The sequence below is a fragment of the Carassius carassius genome, chromosome 6 (genome assembly GCF_963082965.1).
Source record: "Carassius carassius chromosome 6, fCarCar2.1, whole genome shotgun sequence".
Taxonomy (NCBI): Eukaryota; Metazoa; Chordata; class Actinopteri; order Cypriniformes; family Cyprinidae; genus Carassius; species Carassius carassius.
The window spans coordinates 40,683,488-40,707,205 of NC_081760.1; the positions used below are offsets into that span (position 1 = coordinate 40,683,488).

The following is a 23,718-nucleotide window of genomic DNA, read 5'->3' on the forward strand; positions in this document are numbered from 1 at the left end:
GAAGATATCCTGAAGAAGGTCTGTTTTGTGTTTGTCCTCACTCACAGAAATATTTCACCCAAAATTTAAGATTTATGTAATTTTATTACATGACAAATTCCCACTTATATTTTTTTCATAATTTTAACACAAATCTACCAAATAAACTTTATACGATTTATTTTCATTAGGATAATAAAACCTATTTATTTTAAATGCATAATCCTCAGGGTTTATGTAATTAGTTTATGTAAAGTGTAATTATTCTTAATTAATAATAAAAAGTTTATTTATTTAAAATACATAAAGTTTATTGTATAAATTGCATAATAATTAAGAGAACTAAATCAGAATAATTAAAAAAGTTAAATAACATTTATTTGAATCATGTTTAATGTATGCTTATATACTAAACCAAATTAAACAATGCATCACATTTATGCAATTGTTTCCCCATCTTATAAAAAAAATAGAATTAGACAAACACAAAAACAACTCTATTAGGTTATTTGTGAACTTACCCACTGTGCAAAGTTACGTCCAGTGGAAAGAGTACCTTGAGGATCTCCTTAATCCTCTCAACACGCCTTCAGTAAAGGAAGCTGAGGCCTTGGACTCGGTGGGCTCATCCATCACCCTGGCTAAAGTTGCTGATGTAGTCAGTGGCAAGGCGAGGGAGGATGAAGTCTGCCACAACTTTCTGGATGTTGCATTGCGTGGTTGCATTGCATTGCGTGGAGTTCGGGAACAGTGCCTTTGGACTGGCAAACTGGGATGGTGGTCCCTCTTTTAAGAAAGGGGACCGGAGGGTGTGTTCCACATGTAGGGGGAATCAAACTCCTCAGCCTCCCCAGGAAAGTATATGCCAGGGTACTGGAGAGGAGAAATCCAACCGAAAGCAGAACCTCAGATTCAGGAGGATCAATGCGGTTTTCCCACTGGCCATGGAACACTTGACCAGCTCTATACCCTCACTAGGGTGCTGGAAGGTAAATGGGAGTTTGCCCAACCAGTCCTCAAGTGTTTTGTGGCCCTTGAGAAGGCATTTGACCGTGTCCCTTGTGGCATCCTGTGGGACGTAATTCGGTATTATGGGGTTCAGACCTAATTGCTACGGGCTGTCCATTCCCTGTATGACCGGAGCTGAAGCTTGATTCACACTGCAGGCAGTAAGTCAGATCTGTTTCCGGTGGATGCTGGACTCTGCCAGGGATGCCTTTTGTCAACGATTCTGTTCGTTAGTTTCATTGAATTTTTATTGTGCCCAGCCTAAGGCACACCTGTGCAATAATCATGCCAATATCCAACAACTTCACACAGCCATTGAAGAGGAGTGGACCAACATTTCCACAGGCCACAATCAACAACCTGATCAACTCTATGTAAGGAGATGTGTTGAGGCAAATGGTAGTCATACCCCTCCCCACCCCAGACCCCCCCATACAGTAAAACTGCACATTTTAGAGTGGCCTTTTATTGTGGCCGGCCTAAGGCACACCTGTGCTAAAATCATGGTGTCTAATCAGCATTTTGATATGCCACACCTGTGAGGTGGATGGATTATTTTGGTAAAGGACCAGTGCTCACCAACACAGATTTAGACAGACTTGTGAACAATATTTGAGAGAAATAGGCCTTTTGTGTACATAGAAAGTCTTAGATCTTTGAAGTTAGCTCATGAAAAAGGGGGGCAAAAACAAAAATGCATTTATTATTTTATTCAGTGTACTCAGTCAAACTTTTGGTTGTCATATTTAAAATTTTCTAATTGCGTAATTGATGACTGTTGGCATTTACATTTTTCATATAATAATCATGACCTTTTTATGTCATGACTTACCAATGCATGATTTTTATCTTCTATTTCAAAAATGGTCTTCCACACACACGAACAATGAAAGCAACTGCCGAAATAAGGCCAAGGCTGAAGTGTCACTCTGATGATTCTGGAGCAGTTTGTTCTTTAGCGTGTTTGTTCTGATGGGTCTGAAAGCTACCTAAATAAGCAAATCTCTCACCACAGATGGAGCAGGAGTAAGGTTTCTCTCCTGTATGAACCCGCTCGTGGACCCTCAGGACGTCTGAGCGAGCAAACGCTTTGTCACATTGTGAGCATTTGAATGGTCTTTCTCCGGTATGAATCCTATTGTGCTTTTGTAAAATATCATACTTCCTGAATCTCATCTCACAAATGTTGCAGTGATACGGTTTTTCTCCCGTGTGAATTCTTTGATGAACGCTCAAATGAGTCGTATTGGAAAAGCTCTTCCCACAGTAGGAGCACAGAAATGGTTTCTCTCCGGTGTGAATCCGCTCATGACACTTCAGAACGCCAATAAAGCGGAATCGTTTGTCACAGTGTTTGCACTGATACTGTTTCTCATCAGAGTGGATTCTCTTGTGTGAGTTTAGACTGCTTGACTCTGTGAAGGTTTTCCCACATTCACTACACTGGTACGGTCTCTCGTTGGTGTGAATACGCACATGTTTCTTCAGATGAGATCCTTGGTTGTAGCTCTTCTCGCAGTGAGGACACTTGAATGGTCTTTCCCCCGTGTGGATTCGCTTATGAGCATCCAGATTTCCTTTTTTGCTGAAACACTTGTCACATTCGTCGCACTGGAAAGACCTTTCCCCGTGTGTCTTCATATGAACTTTCATGTACTGAGCAGTTGTGAAAAAATCCTTCCCGCACTGTTCACAGCGAAACTCCTTCTTCGCTTTGTGCACTTTGTGCTCTTTTGAATGAAGAGTTTTCTCTTCTGCAGTAGGAAAGCAGATGTTGCATCTCTTGCAGCGGAAGTCTTTCTTTTTTGTGTGAGTTCTCTCGTGTCTCACTAAATTACCCTTCGAACTCAATGTTTTTCCACAGGTAATGCAGGGGAAACTCTTCAGCTGCTCTTTTGATGTTGAGACTGTTTCTTTATCTCCATCAGAAGATGAACCAGCAATGGCATCTGAAAGGAACAGAAATTGAATACAACAGTTTTAAAATGGACTTGAACAAAGTTAATCTACATCCACATTTAAACCAGATGTTTTCCGCCATTCTTCTGGTGTAGAGGCTTCTGCTGTGAAGAATCGTTCTCAGAGTCTTGGGGTTTTGAAGCCAGAAAAGATTTCATTATCAAGAGACAATAAAACTGAGAAAGTTATGCAGAACAGTCACTTTCCGTACTGAAGCGGAGATGTTCGCCAGCTTCAGTGAAAGTTACCGTGCCTAGCTTTTTGACTTGTACATTATACGTCACCCCCTGATGTCACCTGTCGTTACGGGATCTTATGGGTTGTGTATGAACGCACACACATATTCCAGGTAATCACTGGCAGTGTGAAAGTGCAAAAATCGAGCGACCCAGGAACAATTGCCGGGACACATTTCCCGTGTATTTTCTGGAATCGCAGTGTGAAAGGGACTCTCAGTGATTGTCAGTGATTTCAGCCACTAGAGGCCGCTCTTGCACTGTATAATGAAAACAGAGCCTTCTCAGCTGCTCCAGCAACGGACGAAATGCGGAAAAAAACTATCGACATGGATTTTTGCCGATGACCGATTGTTCCAGCAATCAACTATCGGTGCCGATTAATCGGCAAAACCGATACATCAGTCGACCTCTACTCACTAACACATATTTATACAGATTTATGAACAATATTTGAGAGAAATATTGTAGTGGGGAAAATATTTATTTAATCCCCTGCTGATTTTGATTAAGTTTGTCCACATACAAAAAAAAAAGGGTTTGTAATTTTTATGGTAAGTTTATTTCAATGCGAATTGAGACAGAATACCAACCAATAAATCCACAAAAAAAAAAAAAAACATCACAAAGGTTAGAAATTGATTTCCATTTCAGTGAGTGAAATAAGTATTTGATCCCCAAGCAAATCATGATTTAGTACTTGGTGCAGAAACCCAAGCTTGTTGGCAAGCACAAAGGTAAGATGTTTCTTGTAGCTGATCACCAGGATTGCACACATCTCAGGAGTGATTTTGGTCCACTCCTCTTAACAGATCCTCTCTAAATCCTTAAGGGTTCTTGACCGTCGTTTGTCAACTGGAAGTTTCTGTTCCCTCCACAGGTTTTCTATATGATCAGTGTTGGGGAAAGTTACTTTTAAAAGTAATGCCTTACAATATTGCGTTACTCCCTAAAAAAGTAACTAAATACGTTACTTAGTTACTTTTTATGGAAAGTAATGTGTTACTTTCACGTTACTTTTTAAATATGAGCAGGGCTTGATTGTTTTTAATATAAGAAGTTCTATTTATAGCAAATGTAAAAGCCCTTTCACACCAAAAAGTGTAATGAATAAACCTCAGGCTGAAGGAAAAGTAAATTCACGAGAAGAAGGTTCAACACTCTTCAGCAATAAAAAAAAAAAACAATGAAGCACAATTGTTAGTAGGGGTGCTCCGATCACGATCACATAGAGCAGCTGTTACTACACAGAGACGTTGTTAACCGAGAAGATGCGCAAATCCACGTTCATTTTCAGCGTTTAGCGAAATCACGCACCTGATGGAATTAACCGCTGATTAGAGAACCGGCTTTACTGACGAGATGCGCATAACGATCGGCCGATCGTGATCGGAGCACCCCTAATTGTTAGTTTATCTCATAAACTCATTTTTTAATTATTAGTATGGTTGAACTGGATCATTAAAGGTCAGCAGCAAAGACACTGTTAATAAAATGGGAATAGATACATTTGTGTTATTTAATATATTTAGTTATTGCAGGTTTGCGTCATATTCTGAGTTTGCATTTCACTGTTTTGATTAATTTTGATGAATACTAAATCTGTTTTGTTTTTTTGTGAGTGGGATGAATTAATGCACATTCACATTTAGTCTAGAACTACAGTAACATGTTCACACAGCGCACACAATGCCTCCATACTTCCGATTTCTCCCAATATGGGAACAGGAGGCTTGTCAGTCAAAAAATGGGAATACAAAGTAACTGGCGTTACTTTTTTGAAAAAGTAATGCGTTACTTTACTAGTTACTTGAAAAAAGTAATCTGATTACGTAACTCGCGTTACTTGTAATGCATTACCCCCAACACTGTATATGATTGAGGTCTGGACACTGGCACGGCCCCTCCATGACCTTCATCTTGAGACACTCCTTTGTTGCCTCTGTGGTATGTTTCGGGTCATTGTCCTGCTGGAAGACCCATCCATGACCCATCTTCAGTGTTCTGGCTGAGGGAAGGGGCTTCTCGTCTAAGATTTTATATTACATGACCTGCCCATTTGCCCCAAGTCGTCCTGTACCTTTAACAGAAAAACAGTCTGTGTTTGACTGTAGGGATGGTGTTTTTGGAGTCATAATCAGCATTTCTCTCCCTCCAAACACGGTGAGTCGAGTTAATGCCAAAGAGCTTTTGGTCTTATCTGACCACAGCACTTTCTGAATGATTATATTTTCTTTGGCAAACTTTAAATGGTCCTGTACATGTGGCTTCACGAGGCAGGGGGACCCTGCGGGCGCTGCAGGATTTTTACCTCATGAAGCAAGATCTACAATAGAGCTCCAAACCGAGGCCAATTGATGGTTGTTTTGTATTTCTTCCATTTGCGAATAATCGCACCAACAGTTGTCTCCTCCTCACCAAGCTTCTTGCTGATGGTCATCTTGTAGCCCATTCCAGTCTGGTGCAGATCTACCATCTTGTGTCTGACATGCTTTGACAGCTCTTTGGTCTTGTTCATGGTGGGAGAGGTTGTAATGGAAGACACAGATTGTGTGGACAGGTGTCTTATACACCTAACGAGCTGACATTACGAGTAACTTCTTCAAGTGACAGCACTAATCTGTGTTCCTCAAGGACACATAACCAATCTGTGGAGCCAGAGTTCTTGCTGGTTGGTAGGGGTTCAAATACTTATTTCCCTCATTGAAATGCAAATCAATTTCTATCATTTTAGGGGGGTGGTTTTAGCGCAGTGGATAAGACACATGCCTTTGGTGTGAGAGACCCGGGTTTGAATCCACTGTGAGACACCAATGTGTATAGCAATTGTAAGTCGCTTTGGATAAAACCGTCAGCTAAATGAATAAATGTAATGTAAATTTATATAATGTGTTTTTTGCTTGGTCTTCTGTCATTATCAATTCGAATAAACCTACCATAAGAATTACAGAGACTTTATTTCTTTTTAAGTGGGCAAACATACAAAATCAGTCTGAGATCAAATAAATATTTCTCCCACTGTGTGTATATATAAAATCAAAAATATGTCACTTAGATTTTTTCCTGTAAATTGTTCAGTCCTTCAGTCTGTGCTGACATTCAAGTGTCATGAAAAACAACAGGATTAAACAAACCTGTGGGAATGAACTCATCATCATCTTCATCTCCATTATTCTCCTCCTCCTCCTCCTCTTCCTCATCAGTGTGTTGTTGTTGTTTCTCTGCGGTGGTTTCTTCTCCTCGGCTCTCGATCAGGTTCCTGCAGTCCACCAGTTTGACGGAGCACATCTTCAGCGGCGTCTGCAGCATCTGCTGTTCTCCAGCGTTACAGTCAGAGGTTTGATCAGTGGATTCATGATCCTGAGCGTCAGTATAACAGAGTAAAGTGAGGCTGAGCTCTGAGTCCTGTGTGTCTCTGGATCCTGAATCCTGAGCTTCTGTCCCATCAGTCTCACGCACCCAAACCTGCTCCACATCCTGACAAACACATCACAGATCAACACAAATACAGAACAAGATATTAACCTCATTACTCAGCAGTTTCACTGAGAGACTGAAGTGAAGGATGAGATGAAGAGCTGCTCAAACCTCTCCTCTTTCTCTCAGCTTTGCCTCCAGTGAAGCCACCTCTTTCTTCAGCTCACTGATCTCTGTGATGAAATCCTCAATATCCAGCATGGACAGATCAGTTCCTACTGATTTACAGCAGATCACATCCACCTGAGCGCTCATGATCAACATCTGAACACAAACACAGCCAGATTACTGACAGAGAGACACATTTATCTGATCAAACTCAAGGATTAATATCAGATTAGCTGCTTCTTCTGAATTACCTTAATTATAGATTTACTTAAATTTACCTTCATTTAATTGTCTTTAAATATCACACATCTCATGTTTAATTAGAAAATATCTTTCATATTTGATGTCATTTTCACACAGTAAATGCTGAAATTATATGTTTATAAGAGTGAATGGTCAAATATCTCATTAGCATAAACTTTATTCTTCATATGAATAAAGTTCACAGCCTTCATATGGCCAGTCAATAATGTTACTGATTCTTAGTTCAAATCATTATAGTTTGAGCTAGACATATATATTTACAAAACATTTCTATGGTTTTCGATTTAACATCTGGGACAATTGTAACACAATAAAATCTAAATATTAAAAGCATTTGATAAAACGTTTCAATTACTTTAATGTAACCTTTATCTTAAAACATATTACGAAGGAAAAAAAAAATTCTTTCAGACAACAAAGTGCCTAAGAAAATTTCATAATGTTATAAACTTGACTTCTGCTTTCTAACAGGACTGTTACAAAAAAAATAATTAACGTTACCTTTAAGACGTGCTTTCACCTGCTGGGACTGAGGAATAAAAACACGATATATTCTGCTCGCTTCTCTGTATCACTGAAATCATTTAAACCTTCAGCTACTAAAATACCGAGATACGAGGAAACACCCCACACAGTCATAAATCCTTAAAGCACAGTATGATATTAAAATCACAAACATACACCGGCTGAAAGAAAACTCTGCGTTACTTCCGTCGCGCGCTCTTCGCGGGTGTCGCACCAGCATGTGACGCACTTCCGCCGCCTGCTGGATTGGAGCGCAAACATCGCTGGTTCAGTTTACTGAAGAACCCGATGAGTAGGACACTACAATGACAGACGTTATTATTAGTTTAACCTGTTTTTTATTACATATATGAAATACTATAGTAAAATATTTAACTGCACAGCTGATAATTTACCGATGCTGGATTTCTGCGAATCAGGGGAAACCCCAAACCAATTACTGCCCCCTTACCTCCACCCTTGGCCTCACTGAATAGTGAAGCGACTCCAATGCGCCCAAGATTTATGTGAAAAGAACCCATTTGCACCACATGTGCCATGGTAAATCATAAAGATGGCATAGCCTACTAAGTCAACACATTAAGACATATAAAATCATAAGTATGACATGGAAAGTCATCATTTCAACTTTTGAATCACATACATATTACTAAGTTGGACTGAAATGGTATATCTTAACTTCAGTAATTTATTTCGATCATTTCAAATTGTTTGTCATAATTATTGCTTCTACCATTTTTAATATATGTCATAATTTCAGTTTGACAAGCTGAATACTGAAGCGTATACTGGAAATGCAAACTCCTTCCCTGGATGAAAACCATTTAATGGTGTTTTCTGGTTCGAAGTGGCTTGACTTCTCTTCAAGCCAGGACTTGTCTTGACTGATCCAGTGTGAGTTAGTGGACAAAGACGGGGAAATACGCTGGCAGTATAGGAGGAAATTAAAAGAGATGCAGTTTCAGATGTGATATATAGTTTATACGACAACGTGTCCTAAGAGGAAGTCTGTGTTTGCCCTCGGCTGGCTTTTGTGTCTTTAGGAAAATTAATCTTAACGTCCAATGTACTGTTTAACATACACGAACAGACATGTTTCCTAGATCCATGTTTTCCTTTCTAATTACCTGACATCCTCAATGTTTGGTCTTCAGTAGATCTGATGTTTGAGTGGTAAACATTTTGCCACACTTTCTGTATTTGAGTCTACATGGCCATTTATTTGTTTTAATTAAAAAAGTTGTGTTTTTCTCTGAAAGCAAAATTTATTGCTTTGAGCTGTCGTTGACTCCCAAAAAACCAATATGATATTAACTGCAGTCCTGACACATTCACACGCAAAGCTGGAGGTCATGTGATCTGTAGTTAGCTCTTTAATTCAAGACCAAAACCCATAGCACTTACACAGTAACATAAAATGAGAACAAACTAATATTTCTGCAGAATTTACTGTGAATCCATCCCTCGATCACAACCTGACTAAACATCAACTGCAACAGCAATGAAAATAACCTTTCTAAAGCTGGAGAACTCTTTTTTTTACATTGCTTTCTTTAATTTGGTGGTTTAATCAGAGAAATAGTGTGAAGGTTTTAAAGCAGGATGTTTTTCAGAGGAACATTGTAGGCCTGTCTGTGTTCCCCATTAGTTTCCTTACTGTGCTAACAATTAAGTAATCACTAGATCCACGTTTCCCTCTCAAAATACACACAGAATAAAATGTACAGATGAAAACAAAAAAAGTGTAAGGTAATTACTATACAACAGAATTAAATATTAAAGCCCAGCTAACAGGGAACATAGGAACAAACGTTCTTCAGGGTACAGTAATAAAACATTTTTGTAAGTTACCAGGTCTTTACAAGTGTTCTCAAAATGTTTGCACAAAAAAAAATTCTGAAACACGAAATCATATTTTTCTGAAACATTTTACTTGGCATTACTCGGGTTATGGTTGAGTCAATCTGTCCAGGCATCATGAAGACAAACATCCAACTTCAATTATAGAACTATTAAATACTCATAAATTTCCTCTTTTCTAATATGTTCTTCGTTTGAAAAGAAATGGGAATATATTCAAATTGAGGTCAGCTGCTCCTAAAGCACAATTCAATTACTTGACATTCTTCCAGTAACGTTCAAAGAATGTTTCCTCAAAATCCTGTTTTTTTTCCAGAATGTTCTCATTCAGAAGTAACATTCCCATAATGTTAACAGAAGGATGAAACATATTTTGTTTGCTGGGTTTACTATCATATATTGTATTTGTCCAGCTCAACGAGACAATCTGTGTGCAAGTAGCCAGGTTTTGTGAGTGTGGCAGAGGCAATTTACACTTAATATAAACTTTAATAAAATAAATAAAATTGTTGTGGCTGTACTGACCTTTGTTATTAGCGATGATGTGCAAGTTAGTCTGTAAATTGTCAGGATGGGTTATTTACAAATGTAAATAGAGACTCCTGTATTTAACTTGACAATTTTTTTATTTTTATTTATTTTACTACTGGTAATATGACAGTTAATATTGTAGTTATACATAGAGAGCTTCATGGTGGACATTTACATAAAGATGCAGAGGGGGAGTCTGACAATCTGACAGATATAAAGAGAGTTTGTCACAGTGTCTGGGTTGTGTTCCCTGGGTTTCCACTAGGTGTCCTCCGGTTCCCACGGTGTGTATCATAATATCACTTCCTGTCTCCTTATTTGGACACCTTCCTCCTTGATTAGTTAATTGATTGTTCCCCACCTGTCTCCAGTTTCCCCATTATCCTTTTGTGTATTTATACCCGGTCTGTCTGAGTCTTTGTCACGGAGTCCTTGTTGAATGTTAGTTATTCACGGCCATCGCCCTGCCCTGCCCTGCCCTGCCCTGCCCTGCCCTGCCCTGCCCTGCCCTGCCCTGCCCTGCCCTGCCCTGCCCTGCCCTGCCCTGCCCTGCCCTGCCCTGCCCTGCCCTGTCTTCGTGTCTTGTTTTTGTTCTGTTTGGATATTCTGGTTTTGACCCTACCTGGACTGTTTACCCCTTTGGATTACCTCTTAAATAAAGGACTTAGCTGCAATTGGTTCCCTCTCCTGTGTTTCCTTGTAACACCGATCATGACATAGTTTGTGTCAGACTGAAGAACACAAACGGTGAGTTACTGCTTTATTCCTGATTTATCTCACAGAATATTCAGACATTTATACAGCTTTTAGAAAACAGACACATGGCATATAATAGGAATTGTTTCTATTATTTTCATCTAGATAAAGCCGATCTCTGCTGTGATCTACTGGGAAGAGATTGAGAAGATGGCAGTAAGTTCATCAATAACTTTACAATACTAGAGATGTTTTCAGTGTGATGTTCATCTCTTTCTCTCTGTCTCTGTAGATGTTGGTGTTTTTAGCAACTCCTCTCTCTGTTGCTCTGGTGAGCGGATGCAGTCAGGCTAAAGTCATGCCAGTTGATTGTTCTGGCCTTTATAAATCTGGACAAACAGTCAGTGGGATTTACTCCATCTATCCAGCAGGAGACATTCCTGTCTGGGTTTACTGTGAGATGATCTCAGGTGGGAAAGATGAAGACAACGGAGCATGGACGGTACGAATGTGACTCTAGATCATCAAACACACATCAGCACATTCATTATGAATCATATATTCTATATAAACTCATCACAGGTGTTTCAGAGGAGAATGGATGGCACTGTGAATTTCTATCGACCGTGGAATCAGTACAAGAGAGGATTTGGGAATGTGGAGGGAGAATGTTTGTGTGTGTGTGGATGCTCATGTCCAGTGTTTGGTTGAACGTGTTCTTCGTGTGTATGATCAGGGCTGGAGAACATGTACCAGCTGACAAGCAACAGGACATACATGCTGAGAGTGGATCTGGAGGACTTCACCGGGAGGAAAGGTTTCGCTCTGTACTCGTCCTTCTCTGTGGGTCCTGAAGCTGATGGATATAAACTGCAAGTTTCAGGATTCAAGGATGGAGAAGCAGGTAGGACACTTTCATTCACGTTAACAATCACACTCAGAAGAGTAAATGTGCACCTGATGTCCTTAGTCATGCTGTTCCTCTCTGCAGGCGACTCCATGACCAGCCATAATGGACAGAAGTTCACCACCTTTGACCGAGACCAAGACACCTATGAAAAAAAACTGTATCTTGGGGCATTTTGGTACAATAACTGTCAAGATGCAAACCCCAATGGTGTGTATTTATGGGGAGATGATCCCACCCTTTTCGCTGTTGGAAATGTTTGGTACACCTGGAAGAACAATTATTCTGTTGCTATGAAATCCATCAGCATGAAGATCAGACATGTGTCTTAGACATTTGAAGAAACCGTACAATGTTTCTCAGAAACAAACAACAATACAATCAAATGAAGGTTTAAGGTTTTCTTTTCCTCTGTGAACTTGGTAAATCTGTTGTGTTGGGTAATCTAATACAGTTTCTTTTTTCGTTTTGGGTCACTTATTTGAATATACACTGGAAACAAATCAACAAACATCAATAAACTTCAGCAATGAAAGGCTTTTTTGTGTTGATGTGAATTACTTTTGTTTTTTCACAATATATATTATTTTCAAAATAGATACCAAAAGTAAATGAGGAATTCCAAGAATTCAATTGTTCACAATCTGATAATCTTTCTCTATAAATTCATCCCTATATATGTAAATGAACAACATGTACTGTTCTTAACACAGACATCCCCATTTATGATAACAAAAGTCATCATAGTTTGTATGTTTTGTTAATAAAAACATATACTACAGTTCCTCTGTTTCAGGTAGCAATATGAAGCCAGGCCACAGCAGTTGAACGTGTCACATATCTAATTTATTAACAATTCTTAAAACGCATACATCTGGGACTAATCACTCTACTTCTCTTCTAACTCTCACCCCTACCTACTTATCCCGAATCGTGCTAGTTTCCTCTAGTGGCCTCCGTAATCCACCAATCTGTACGTGCTTGGACCTACTTGTTTCTTTTTTTTTCACAGGCTGTGTGAACTTTGAATGTCCATTGGGAAAAAGCGTTGGTTTCTGAACACGCATTCAATCCCCACCTTAAATGTAGGCACCCGAGCCCTTCCTTTTCCCATGTGTTACTGGAGTGAGATTTAAACATGATAAGTTTGGATCTTATTTTTCTACCATACAACAGTTCAAACCGTGAAACCCCAGTCATGTGGGGTAGAATGATAGGTCTGCAAAAAATACAAAATCTGCTTGTTTCCATGGTCACCTCTGAAGAATGGCCATTTGCACACAGTCCTTAAGAAACTTATTGAATCTTTCCACAGCTCGGATGGTATACAGACATCTTAGTGTGTGTGTGATATTCTGTTCAATCTAAAAAAGCAGTAAAGAGAGGTAAGTTGCAGACATTCAGGCTTTCAGAGTCTGCTGAAAATTCATTCAGGAATCGAATTACTACAGATGTCGTACTGGAATGCATAAATGACACTTCAGGCCATTTTGGGTAATAGTCATGATAGCATCTACAGTTATAAACAGCTGTCTCAAAGGGTCCTACTATGTCTCAACCCAACTTCAACCATATAGCATCAGGAAGAGGCCCTAGCTGCAATGGAGAAGCAGTAGTCTTGGCCATTATATCTGACTCTTGGTACAATTAAAATGCTGCAATCTGAGTTTGAACCATAACATCCATTCCTGGAAACCAATTAAGCTTAGCACTTTTCTACAGCCCACATGCATGCCAAAGCTTTTTTCCCACTGTACAGTAGCATTCTTGCTCTCAGCTGGAGTTGAGGATCTGGAGGCAAAAGCGACATTCCGCACTGTGTTGTCTGGATGAACTTGGGTGAACACTGCACCAAGACCATCAACTTACACATAGAGATAATGGATGTAAGTCAGGATAATACAAAGCTAATGGTGGACTTGCTATAGGATCAAAATCTAATACTTTAAGCTAATGAGCTATTTGATCCCGGAGAAATTAAGTATGATGCGCTTTCTAGCTTTTTGTGTACGTTGTTTACTTCCTTCATTAGAAATGAACACTCCTTGCATTTTATCATGATTCAATGTAGCACAAGCCTCCTTCAGTTCTCCTTGTGCTCCAATAAAGTTAGTCCCATTATCTGATCTTAGATGCATCACTTGTCCTCTTCTGCTAATGAAACGTCGTAATGCATTAATACATAGATCATCCAGTGTCAAAACAAGACTCTTAGGCTTTGCTGTGACTCTTTATCCTTCAGACTGTACACCACTGTCCTGATTGTTCTTTGGATGACCAGCATTTGTAGCCTTCTGCTCCTTTACCAAGTGATTTTTTTCCAGCAAGATCATTTTCAACTTGAGAAACCAGGCCACCACTACTTTGAGCCTCCTCCACTCAGAAAAGTAAGCAATTAGTTGATCAGTAGGATTAGACACTTCATTCACAGTAATGACGTTTACTGTGGTTTCTCGTTTGACCTCTGTGTCATCAAAGTCTATTGAGACATTTAGTGTGTTTATTCGTCAATACTGCTCATGCAACCACAAGAAGGCTGGACTTTCAAGCCACCTGCTGTTCTTCAGAAAGTTTCCAACCTTTCCTCTTGAAGCAGTGTCCTTAGAATGGGCATATCTCCATTGTGAGGGTTCAACTGTTTCTCTACTGGTTGCAATCCTGTTAGCTACGAATGTATGGAAATGCTTATCTTCGTTGTGAAGGTACTTCAGTACTGCTGTACTGTCAGTCCAGAAGACTGAATCTTCTAACTGGATATTCAATTATTCTTTCAGCATTGCATCCACCTTGGTAGCAAGCACAGCTGCTGTCAACTCCAAACAGGGAATGGTAACAGCCTTCAGTGGTGTTACTCTGGCTTTACCAAGTAGAAAGTCAATGTGAATACAGTTCTCATGATTTAACATTCTGATGTATGTTACTTTATCATATCCATTTGTACTGGCATCAGCAAAATGCTGTAGTTGAACGTGCCTAAGCTCTCCAAAATCATTAGGCTTAATACACCTGTCCACAGTGAATGCAGCTAGTGACCCCAGATCCTCCAACCATCTCTTCCGCTGTCTTAGGATGTCCTGTGGTATGGCATCATCCCATTCACAACCTCTCCTGCAGAGTTCTTGTTGCATCATTCTAGCAGACAACATGACTGTGCAGGAACCAGAGGGTCATACATGGAGCTGGTGATCGAAAGCATGCCACGTCTGGTAAGAGATTGCTGTTTTACCTCTAACTTAAATTTGAAAGTCTGTTTCCATACTCCATTGTAGGCCCAATGCTGTTTCAAGTGGGAGTTTATCTCTGTCTAAATCTAACTCCTTCAGGTCTTTAGCCCTTTGATCCTTTAGCCCTTTAGCCCTTTGATAGTTTGCAACAGTGCACGACTACTACTGATCAGTTTTTCCAAAATAAATCCCCCATATAGATCATCCATGTAGAAATTTTGCTTGACAGATTTAATCACATGAGCTGGAAACTCATATTGATTGTCATCTGCAGTTTTTCTCAGTGCTTAACTTGCACAACTCAGAGAGGAAACTGCACCAAATAAATGTACAGTCAATCTATATTCAACAAGTTTCTCAGAGATGTTTCCATCTGTTCTCCTTCAGCCACCTTCACTTGATAGAACATACCCTGAATGTCACCCATAAAAGCTATGGGCTCCTGTCTGAAGTGAGTGAGAACTCCAAGTAAAGAGCTGGTAAGGTTAGGACACTGCAGAATTTTTTTGTTTAATGAAGTTCCTTGAAATGTAGCTCCACAGTCTAACACTACACAAATAGATCCCTTTCTTGGATGGTGGACACAGTGATGAGGGATGTACCATATTTTCCCAATTTCACAGTGCAGCTGTTCTTGAGGTACTTGTTCTGCATATCCCTTGCTGATGACATCATGTATCCTACATATTCTTGATGAAAATCATGGTTGTTGAGAATCTTTTTCTTTAAGCTAAGGACCGTTGCTTTGCCACAGCAAAGTTGTTAGGTAGATGGACTTCATTGGTCTTGAAGTCAAGTCAAGTCACCTTTATTTATATAGCGCTTTAAACAAAAAAGATTGCGTCAAAGCAACTGAACAACATTAATTAGGAAAACAATGTGTCAATAAAACAAAATTACAGTTAAAGGCAGTTCATCATTGAATTCAAAAACCCTTTAACGGATTTGGATATTAGAAGCATATTATTATGTTATGTGTAAGCCAGGTAAAAGAGATGGGTATTTAATCTAGATTTAAACTGCAAGAGTTTGTCTGCCTCCCGAACCATGTTAGGTAGGTTATTTCAGAGTTTAGGCGCCAAATAGGAAAAGGATCTGCAGTCGCCATTGATTTTGATATTCTAGGTTTTATCAAATTGCCTGAGTTTTGAGAACACAGCGGACGTGAAGGATTATAATTTACCAAGAGCTCATTCAAATACTGAAGTGCTAAACCATTCAGGACTTTATAAGTAAAAAGCAATATTTTAAAATCTATACGATGTTTGATAGGGAGCCAGTGCAGTGTTGACAGGACCGGGCTAATATGGTCATACTTCCTGGTTCTAGTAAGAACTATTGCTGATGCATTTTGGACTAGCTGTAGTTTGTTTACTAAACATGCAGAACAACCACCCAATAAAGCATTACAATAATCTAACCTTAAGGTCATAAATGCATGGATTAACATTTCTGAATTGGACATTGAGAGCATAGGCCGTAATTTAAATATATTTTTGAGATGGAAACATGCAGTTTTATAAATGCTAGAAATGTTGCTTTCTGAGGAAAGATTGCGATCAAATAGCACACCTAGGTTCCTAATTGATGACGAAGAACGGACAGAGCAGCGATCAAGTCTTAGACAGCGTTCTAGGTTATTACAAGCAGAGTTTTTGGGTCCTAGTCAAATTTAAAGTTCTAGTCAAATTGTACATGAATGCTAAGGGCATAACATTTGTATTTGTATTTGTATCGATTGTTTTTAAGATCAAGAACTAAAGATGCTGAAGTTAGGTATAAAAAATATAAAAACAAATTAGTTGGAATCATAAGAAGGCAACAAAAGGATTACTACACTAAATTGTTAGACAAAAAGAAAAATAGTACAGAAGACACATGGAGCATTATAAATTCTGTAATGCAAAAAGGCAAGGTAAAAACAAAATTTCCAAATAACTTTACAAAGAACAATGTTGATATTTGCAATAAAACTTAAATTATAAATGAATTCAATAATTATTTCGTAAATATTGGCCCTACTTTATCACAACAAATTCTAGATGGAAACACCAATGGTGGCACAGCACCAGATAAAGCTGGCAGTGTTTTTCTTGAAAGTATACAAGCGAGTGACATATTGACAATTGTCCAGAAGTGTGCTAATAAAAAAAATCTAATGATTATACTGATATGAATATGGAATTGATAAAGCTAATTATAGATGTAATTATTGAGCCCTTTACCTAAATCTGTAATTTGTCATTTACTTCAGGGATATTTCCAGACTGCATGGAAGTAATTCCACTGTTCAAAAAAGGAAATAAATAAGAATTTTCTAATTATAGACCAATATCATTACTTCCACAGTTCTCTAAAATTATTTTTTTTTAAAGTTATTTGCGATCAGACTGAATAAATTTCTAAATGAATTTAATATTTTAAGTAACAGCCAATATGGGTTTCATCCTAATCACTCAACTGCTACAGAAATTATGGAACTAACTGAAGAAATTACCAGTTACCAAATTATCTTTGTGGATCTTCAAAAAGCATATGATACGCTGGACCACAAGATATTGTTGCATAAATCATATAAATATGGTATCAGAGGTGTGGCACACCAGTGGGTTACCAGCTATTTAAAAAACAGAAGTCAGTTTGTTGAAATTGACAACATAAAGTCTAATAATTGTAACATAACTTGTGGGGTACCACAAGGATCAGTCCTAGGACCTATACTTTTCTTCTATATGTAAATGACATTGTGTCTGTGTCTCAGTTATTTAGGTGCATTCTGTTTGCGGATGACACCACTTTGTTCTATTCAGGAAAAAATATAAAATATGTCCTACATGTCATAGAGAATGAATTTCAGAAAATTATGAAGTGGTTCAATGCCAATAGATTGTCCCTAAATATTAGCAAAACTTGCAAAAATTGATATTTTGTAGTTAAAAAAAATGTCGAAACATCATTGTTTAGAAATTGAAAGGGGACATGAGATTAAGTTTCTAGGTATTATAATTGATGAACATTTGACATGGAAATCACATATTGATAATATTAAAGCAGGGGTCACCAATCTCGGTCCTGGAGGGCCGCTGTCCTGCAGAGTTTAGCTCCAACCCAAATCAAACACACCTGAACCAGCTAATAAAGATCTCACTAGGCATACTGACTTTCAAACAGGTGTTGGAGCTGGTTGGAACTAAACTCAGCAGAACAGCGGCCCTCCAGGACCGAGATTGGTGATCACTGTATTAAAGTAAAGGTATCCCAAATAATAGGTGTGCTGCATAAAGTTAAAAATTCGCTAAATAAGAATTGAGTGTTTTAAGGCTTGTCTAAAAACTCATTTTTATTCTTTGGCTTTTAACTGCGCGTGAGTTGTGTGGTCCTTTTGTGGTATCTATTATTTTTATCTTTTGTATTCTATATATTTTAATAGCTTTGTATGAGTCTTTTGTGCAGCACTTTGGAAACTTTGTGCTTGTAAAATGTGCTATAGAAATAAAGCGGATTGGATTGGATTCATTAAGTTGAAGTGGATACAGATAAGTTAATACTGCGGAGTAGCAGATCAACTTTATCTAATTTTGTGTTTTGATGTCTTAGAGAAAGAGAGGCTGTATGAGACAGCTTAAATGCACTGGAACTGTAAATGATTTTGTGTTTATATAGGGGGTAAACATTATAAGTTTTTTACTTCTTTCTGCTTCTTTCATTCATGTTAAATGCTGTTTTTGCTGTTTTTGTTTTTAAGTGAATGAAAAATATAACAAAGAAAAAAAAACATCATAGTACAAACATTTTAGTCCACAAAACGTCTCCGGTTACTATCGTAACCTCGGTTCCCTGAGAGGCGGGAATGAGACATTACGTCATGGGAACTCCTCCCTTTTCCACTTTTGCTGAAATCTTATTGGCTAACGGCAGCTGGGGGCAGCTGGCCAATTGACGCGAAGCATGCAAATACTGACAGGTTCGCGGGCAGTATAAATTGCATGGGCGCGAAAATTACGTCAGAATCACGACTGAACGCTAGCACAGCTGATCAAAAAGTGACCACGGCGGCTAACGTAATGTCTCGTTCCCACCTCTCAGGGAACCGAGGTTACGATAGTAACCGGAGACGTTCCCTGTCGAGGCGGGAACTCAACATTACGTCAGCTAAGACGTATATGGGAACTGTATAAAATCCCGCCGTGAGAGCAGTTAAGATAAGCCCTGAACGGAGTCAATCACCCCCACACATAAGCAGGACAGTTCTAGCCAATGGCCGTGTCGCTAAGAGTGCTTGCATCTGATAGGCGAAACTAGACACATGAGACATCAGCTCCGACCCTAACGAAATTTGCATATCTTCATGCAATAAATGTGAAGCCCGCACTAAACAGGGCAGACACAACACAAAACCACTCAAGCTTGAGAGTAAACACAGAGTCGACAGCTTAGCGGTGACAACTGCATAAACCATTTAAACCATAACACAGAGTTAGCAGCCATGGTAACTACTGTATAGCTGGTTATAACAGAATGAATAAAACTTAACTCACCGAAGTACATGTGACGCTACAGAGGGTACATCCAGCTTGTAAAACCTGGCGATTGTGTTCTGGGAAGACCAGCCAGCAGCAAAACATAAATACTGGACCGACATACCTCTAGACCAGGCCTATCAGGAAGCATTTATATTGTCCTCGCAGAATGAGCTCTGATGTTGAGGGGATAACCTTTCCCCTGGCATTCGATAGCGTCCACGATCCAGTGAGAAAGTCTCTGTTTAGAAACAGCACGTCCCTTATTACATCCACCATGCACACGATCAGATGGTCCGACTGACGAAAGGCGGCCGAGCGATTCATATACATCCGTAAAACTCTAACAGGGTCTCGGCACTCTGAGTATCAGCGTAACGTGAGGCTGACGGCTCAACAGATAAGGCGGGCAGGGAAACAAAATAGTGTATTGAGTGACTTCGGAACGAAACCCGGTCTCGGCCGGAGAGTGACGTTACAGTCGCCAGGTCCGAAACCGATGCAATATCGTTCACCAAACGCAAAGCAGACTTCAGGGAAGCTCCTTAACCGCAATCGAAGCTAAGGGCTTGAACGGTAGTAAGAGATAGAGCCCTCAAAACTAGAGCTAAATCCCACGGCGGCACGGAGGGCGGCCATGAAGTACGTTTGATGGTGCTCGCGTCTCCGTAAGTGTGTTTAGCACTCATGGGTGCAGAGCGTCCCGCTTATTATGGTCCACGCAGCGGCCACACATGAAGGTTCCACAGCTCGGGGCTGGGGTGCCATATTGTGCCGTTAGCCTGAGACAGCAGGTCCTACCTGAGGGGGATTCGCCATGGGGGAGCCATCACTAACTCTCTCAGGTCCGCGAACTAGGGCTGATTCGGCCAGTTCGGGGCCACGAGTATAACTGACGCTCTCTCCTCCCTGATTTTGCACAACACAGGCAGAATCTTCACCGGAGGGAACGTGTAGGCCTGGCTTCCGGCCAATGCGATGTCAGAGCATCTCCCGGCAGTTAGGGAGATAGCGAGAAAAACGTCTTACAGTGTGTGTTCTCGCTCATGGCAAACAAATCCACTTCCTCCCTCCCAAATCATTAGATATGATCCTGGGTGAAGCCTCCATCTCCTTGAGGAATCCCGTTCCTCGAAAGCATGCTCACTCCACGGTTCAAAGTACCGGGGATGTGCGACGCTCTTATGGAGATTAAGTGTCGGTCCGCCCACAACAGGAGACGCGCTGCCTGTTTGAATTGAGCTCTGGAGCGCACGCCGCCCTGGCGATTTATGTACGAGACCCCAGACTTGTTGTCGGTTTGAATCAGTACAAGTTGCCGCTTCAATTTTGACCGAACGGATTGCAGGGCTAAGGACACCGCTTCCAATTCCAAACGGTGTATGTGCCACCTTCTCTGTGACTCCGACTACAGGCCTGAGGCAGGTACTCCCAGACGCACTGCTCCCCAGCCTGAAGTAGACGCGTTCGTAGAGAAAAGAGCTCCTGGGCTGAACATATCCGGGCTGTTCCATGGTCTCAGAGTGCTGACGCAACTGTGAATGACCGTATGTCTTTGTGGACCGAAGACCACGCCCTCGGCGAAACTCGAGTTACAGCCAAAACAGTAGCGGCCGCAATGTAGCAGACCCAGATGGCGCACTGAAGAAGCCGCCGCCATTCAGTCCCAGAAGCCTCTGAAATTCCCTCAGTGTAAACGACCTGCCCGGTCTGAAACAGCGCAGAGTAGATGAAATGCTCTAGAGAGAGATGGGCTCGCATCGCCATCGAGTCCAAACATATTCCCAGATATGTTACAGTCTGACTCGTAAAAGCACACTCTTCTGCTTATTCACACGCAGTCCCAGCGTATCCAAACGGCGAAATATTGTTTTCACGTGACTGATAGCACATCTCTTGAGTGGGTTAAAATCAGCCAATCGTCCAAATAATTCAACATGCGCAATCCGCTCGATCTGAGGGGAAATTTCGCTCTATCGCTCCCTATCGAGCAGACTGAGAACTTCCTGTCGCAGAACAGGACGGTTCTGGTGCAAAGTCAGTGACGGGACCACGCCATTGAAGCGGGGAGGTCTGCGTTTGAATTAGAGAGAATATCCATCGTGAATATTCCCAATATCCACGGTGAAACGCCCGGGATGGCCTTCCTACCGTCCATGAAATGACACCGCGGACGCGTACCTCGGATGGCTTATTATGACCAGGGCCCCGCCCCCGCGAGGCTGGAAGCACTGGCGGGAGGGCGGGTCGCTTAATGGTGTGACACTCTTGCGCCATCGAGAGGCCATTATAATCATGGGTTTGTGGCTCTGCGCTGTTAGAGACAGGGCGAGTGACGCAATGTTGGGTGCAAGAATTTGGATACATGCTTCTATAGTAAAATTTTTACTCACACAAACATCATGGGGGACACGATGCATGTGTTTTTGTGATGTTAGCACTCTCGCTCCCTCGCGTCTCTGAGAAAAGCTCCATGACGTCACCAAAGAGGCCGGAGGGAGCAACTAGAACGTTTAGGAGCGTCCTATGGTCCGCGTCTTCCAGGAAAGCTAGGGTAAGCCATAGGTGCCTGTAAGGACCCCCATGAAACGGCTGAGCAGAGCGCTTAGTAACCATCAGCGCGAGATCAGTTGCCGCGCGCAGATCCTTGATGACGTCAGCGCTACTGTGCCGCCGTCTGCCTGAAACACCTTGAGTATTGCCCTGGCATGAAGAGCAGAAGCTGCCTCCCCTCCGAATTATAGGCTTTGTCCGTCTAAGGGCCGTGAACCGCACGGCTTGGAAGGCAGGCTGTGGTCCGAACCAAATGCAGAGGGAGACGGGCACAGGTGCACAGTCTCCTCGACGGGGGGAGGGTTTCCGCCCCGTCCACGTGCGTGAACATGGCCTGCGTACCAGAGTGGGTGCAGCCCACGACTTCACCACGAGCTCTTGCATGCCTCAATACCGTCTGGTAGCAGCTCGACTGGAGGAGCCACGAGTCCAGTTACCTTTCACAGGTTCGTCAGGTGCGTTGCAAGCAAGACCCAGCTCCGTGACGGCCTTTCCGAAGACCCTGAAAAGCTCCTCCTGGAGGTCTGCAGGGCCCTCTTGGTCGGGGCGATCCCTCTTTACTAAGAGGTCCAAAGCTTTTCCGACGTCGAAAGCGACATGGAGTCGTTTTCCTCGCCAGCTCCGAAGAGGACGAAGTTCGCGGGGCGGAAGCTATCGCCCACCACGCCGACGTCAAACTCGTCTTCGGGCGGGGGAGGGCCCACCAGCGGCTCGCTGGCGGCAGTGGGCCTCATTCCCGCTGTTTTCCGAGCCACTCTGGCTCTGAGGGCGCGCACTGGCAGCTCGGCACAGTGGGCGCACGTGTGGTCCGTGTGAGAATCCCAGGCAGGTCACACAGAACTGGTGAAGGTCCGCATCTAGCATTAGCAGCCATTGGATGCGGAGAGGAAAAACAGGGTGAGTAGTCCTCTATTGCAACTTCCACGATCACTTAGATAAGACTTCTAGCATGAAGAAAGAGATTCTGACGTAATTTTCGCGCCCATGCAATTTATACTGCCCGCGAACCTGTCAGTATTTGCATGCTTCGCGTCAATTGGCCAGCTGCCCCCAGCTGGCGTTAGCCAATAAGATTTCAGCAAAAGTGGAGAAGGGAGGAGTTCCCATATACGTCTTAGCTGACATAATGTTGAGTTCCCGCCTCGAGAGGGAACTGCAGCAATGCTTAAATTAAGCTATCTGAAGCAAAGAGGCTTTCGATACATGTATGAGGTTATTACAACAGGCTTCATTTACTACCATCGTATGCTGGTCAGACAGAAGAAGTGCATTGTAATGAAAAGTATTGGACGAGGAAGCAAATGCAAAATAAAGTGTAAGTATAATTTAACGAATATGATACAGATGATAGAGGAATGAACAGGACAACTGGATGGAGAAAGAGAAAGTCACGGGTGACCAGGAAGGAGAGGTGGAACTGGACAGCAGGAGAGCATGATGCAGGAACTGAGATGGGCGATCCGGTGGAGAGTTGAGTGGATGAGGTTCCCGGAGTGAATCGATCCAGCGTAGTGAAGAAACAGGCAGAAACAAGGACGAGAAACCAGGCATGTACACAGGGAGCGTAAAACAATGATCTGACAAACACAAAACGAAAGACAGGGCGATAAATAGGGAGTGGGTAATGAGTGGCAGCTGTCGCTGATGAACAATTAACTGAGACACCCACATGAAATGATCAGTGCAGACGAGAGACAGACATAACTCCACCCTCATAGTGATCAACAGAGACGACAGTTCTACCAACAGTGACATGCATTTACTGTGTCCCACTAAAACTAATACTTTAGTGTCTGTTTCTTAAAGAAGCCCTTGACAACATGCTGAAATGAGTTATTATCCAAGCTATTATTGTAATTTGTGTATAGCAT

General features: G+C 41.3%; 2 protein-coding genes across 2 annotated transcripts; one reads left to right on the top strand and one right to left on the bottom strand.

Moving 5' to 3' along the window:
- Positions 1–1,682: 1,682 nt before the first annotated feature.
- Positions 1,683–6,671, bottom strand: LOC132142887 (zinc finger protein 501-like). Its single transcript, XM_059553078.1, has 2 exons — positions 6,317–6,671; positions 1,683–2,936 (listed from the first exon to the last, which is right to left on the bottom strand). The coding sequence occupies exons 1-2, from the start codon at positions 6,489–6,491 to the stop codon at positions 1,912–1,914; spliced, it is 1,200 nt and encodes a 399-aa protein (XP_059409061.1). The 5' UTR covers positions 6,492–6,671; the 3' UTR covers positions 1,683–1,911.
- A 3,421-nt stretch (positions 6,672–10,092) lies between these two features.
- Positions 10,093–11,923, top strand: LOC132142914 (microfibril-associated glycoprotein 4-like). Its single transcript, XM_059553115.1, has 7 exons — positions 10,093–10,187; positions 10,685–10,694; positions 10,809–10,859; positions 10,936–11,145; positions 11,226–11,319; positions 11,380–11,547; positions 11,635–11,923. Exons 3-7 carry the CDS (start codon positions 10,854–10,856, stop codon positions 11,880–11,882), a joined length of 726 nt encoding a protein of 241 aa, XP_059409098.1. The 5' UTR covers positions 10,093–10,187; positions 10,685–10,694; positions 10,809–10,853; the 3' UTR covers positions 11,883–11,923.
- Positions 11,924–23,718: the final 11,795 nt, after the last annotated feature.

What these genes read in the sequence shown, in the direction of transcription:
- LOC132142887 (XM_059553078.1), bottom strand. Translation starts at nt 6,491, where the DNA reads ATGCTGCAGACGCCGCTGAAGATGTGCTCCGTCAAACTGGTGGACTGC. An exon ending in TGATGAGTTCATTCCCACAG is followed by an intron (nt 2,937 to 6,316) that starts GTTTGTTTAATC and finishes TGTTCCTTTCAG; the next exon opens with ATGCCATTGCTGGTTCATCT.
- LOC132142914 (XM_059553115.1), top strand. An exon ending in TGTGGAGGGAGAATGTTTGT is followed by an intron (nt 11,320 to 11,379) that starts GTGTGTGTGGAT and finishes GTGTATGATCAG; the next exon opens with GGCTGGAGAACATGTACCAG. An exon ending in ATTCAAGGATGGAGAAGCAG is followed by an intron (nt 11,548 to 11,634) that starts GTAGGACACTTT and finishes TCCTCTCTGCAG; the next exon opens with GCGACTCCATGACCAGCCAT.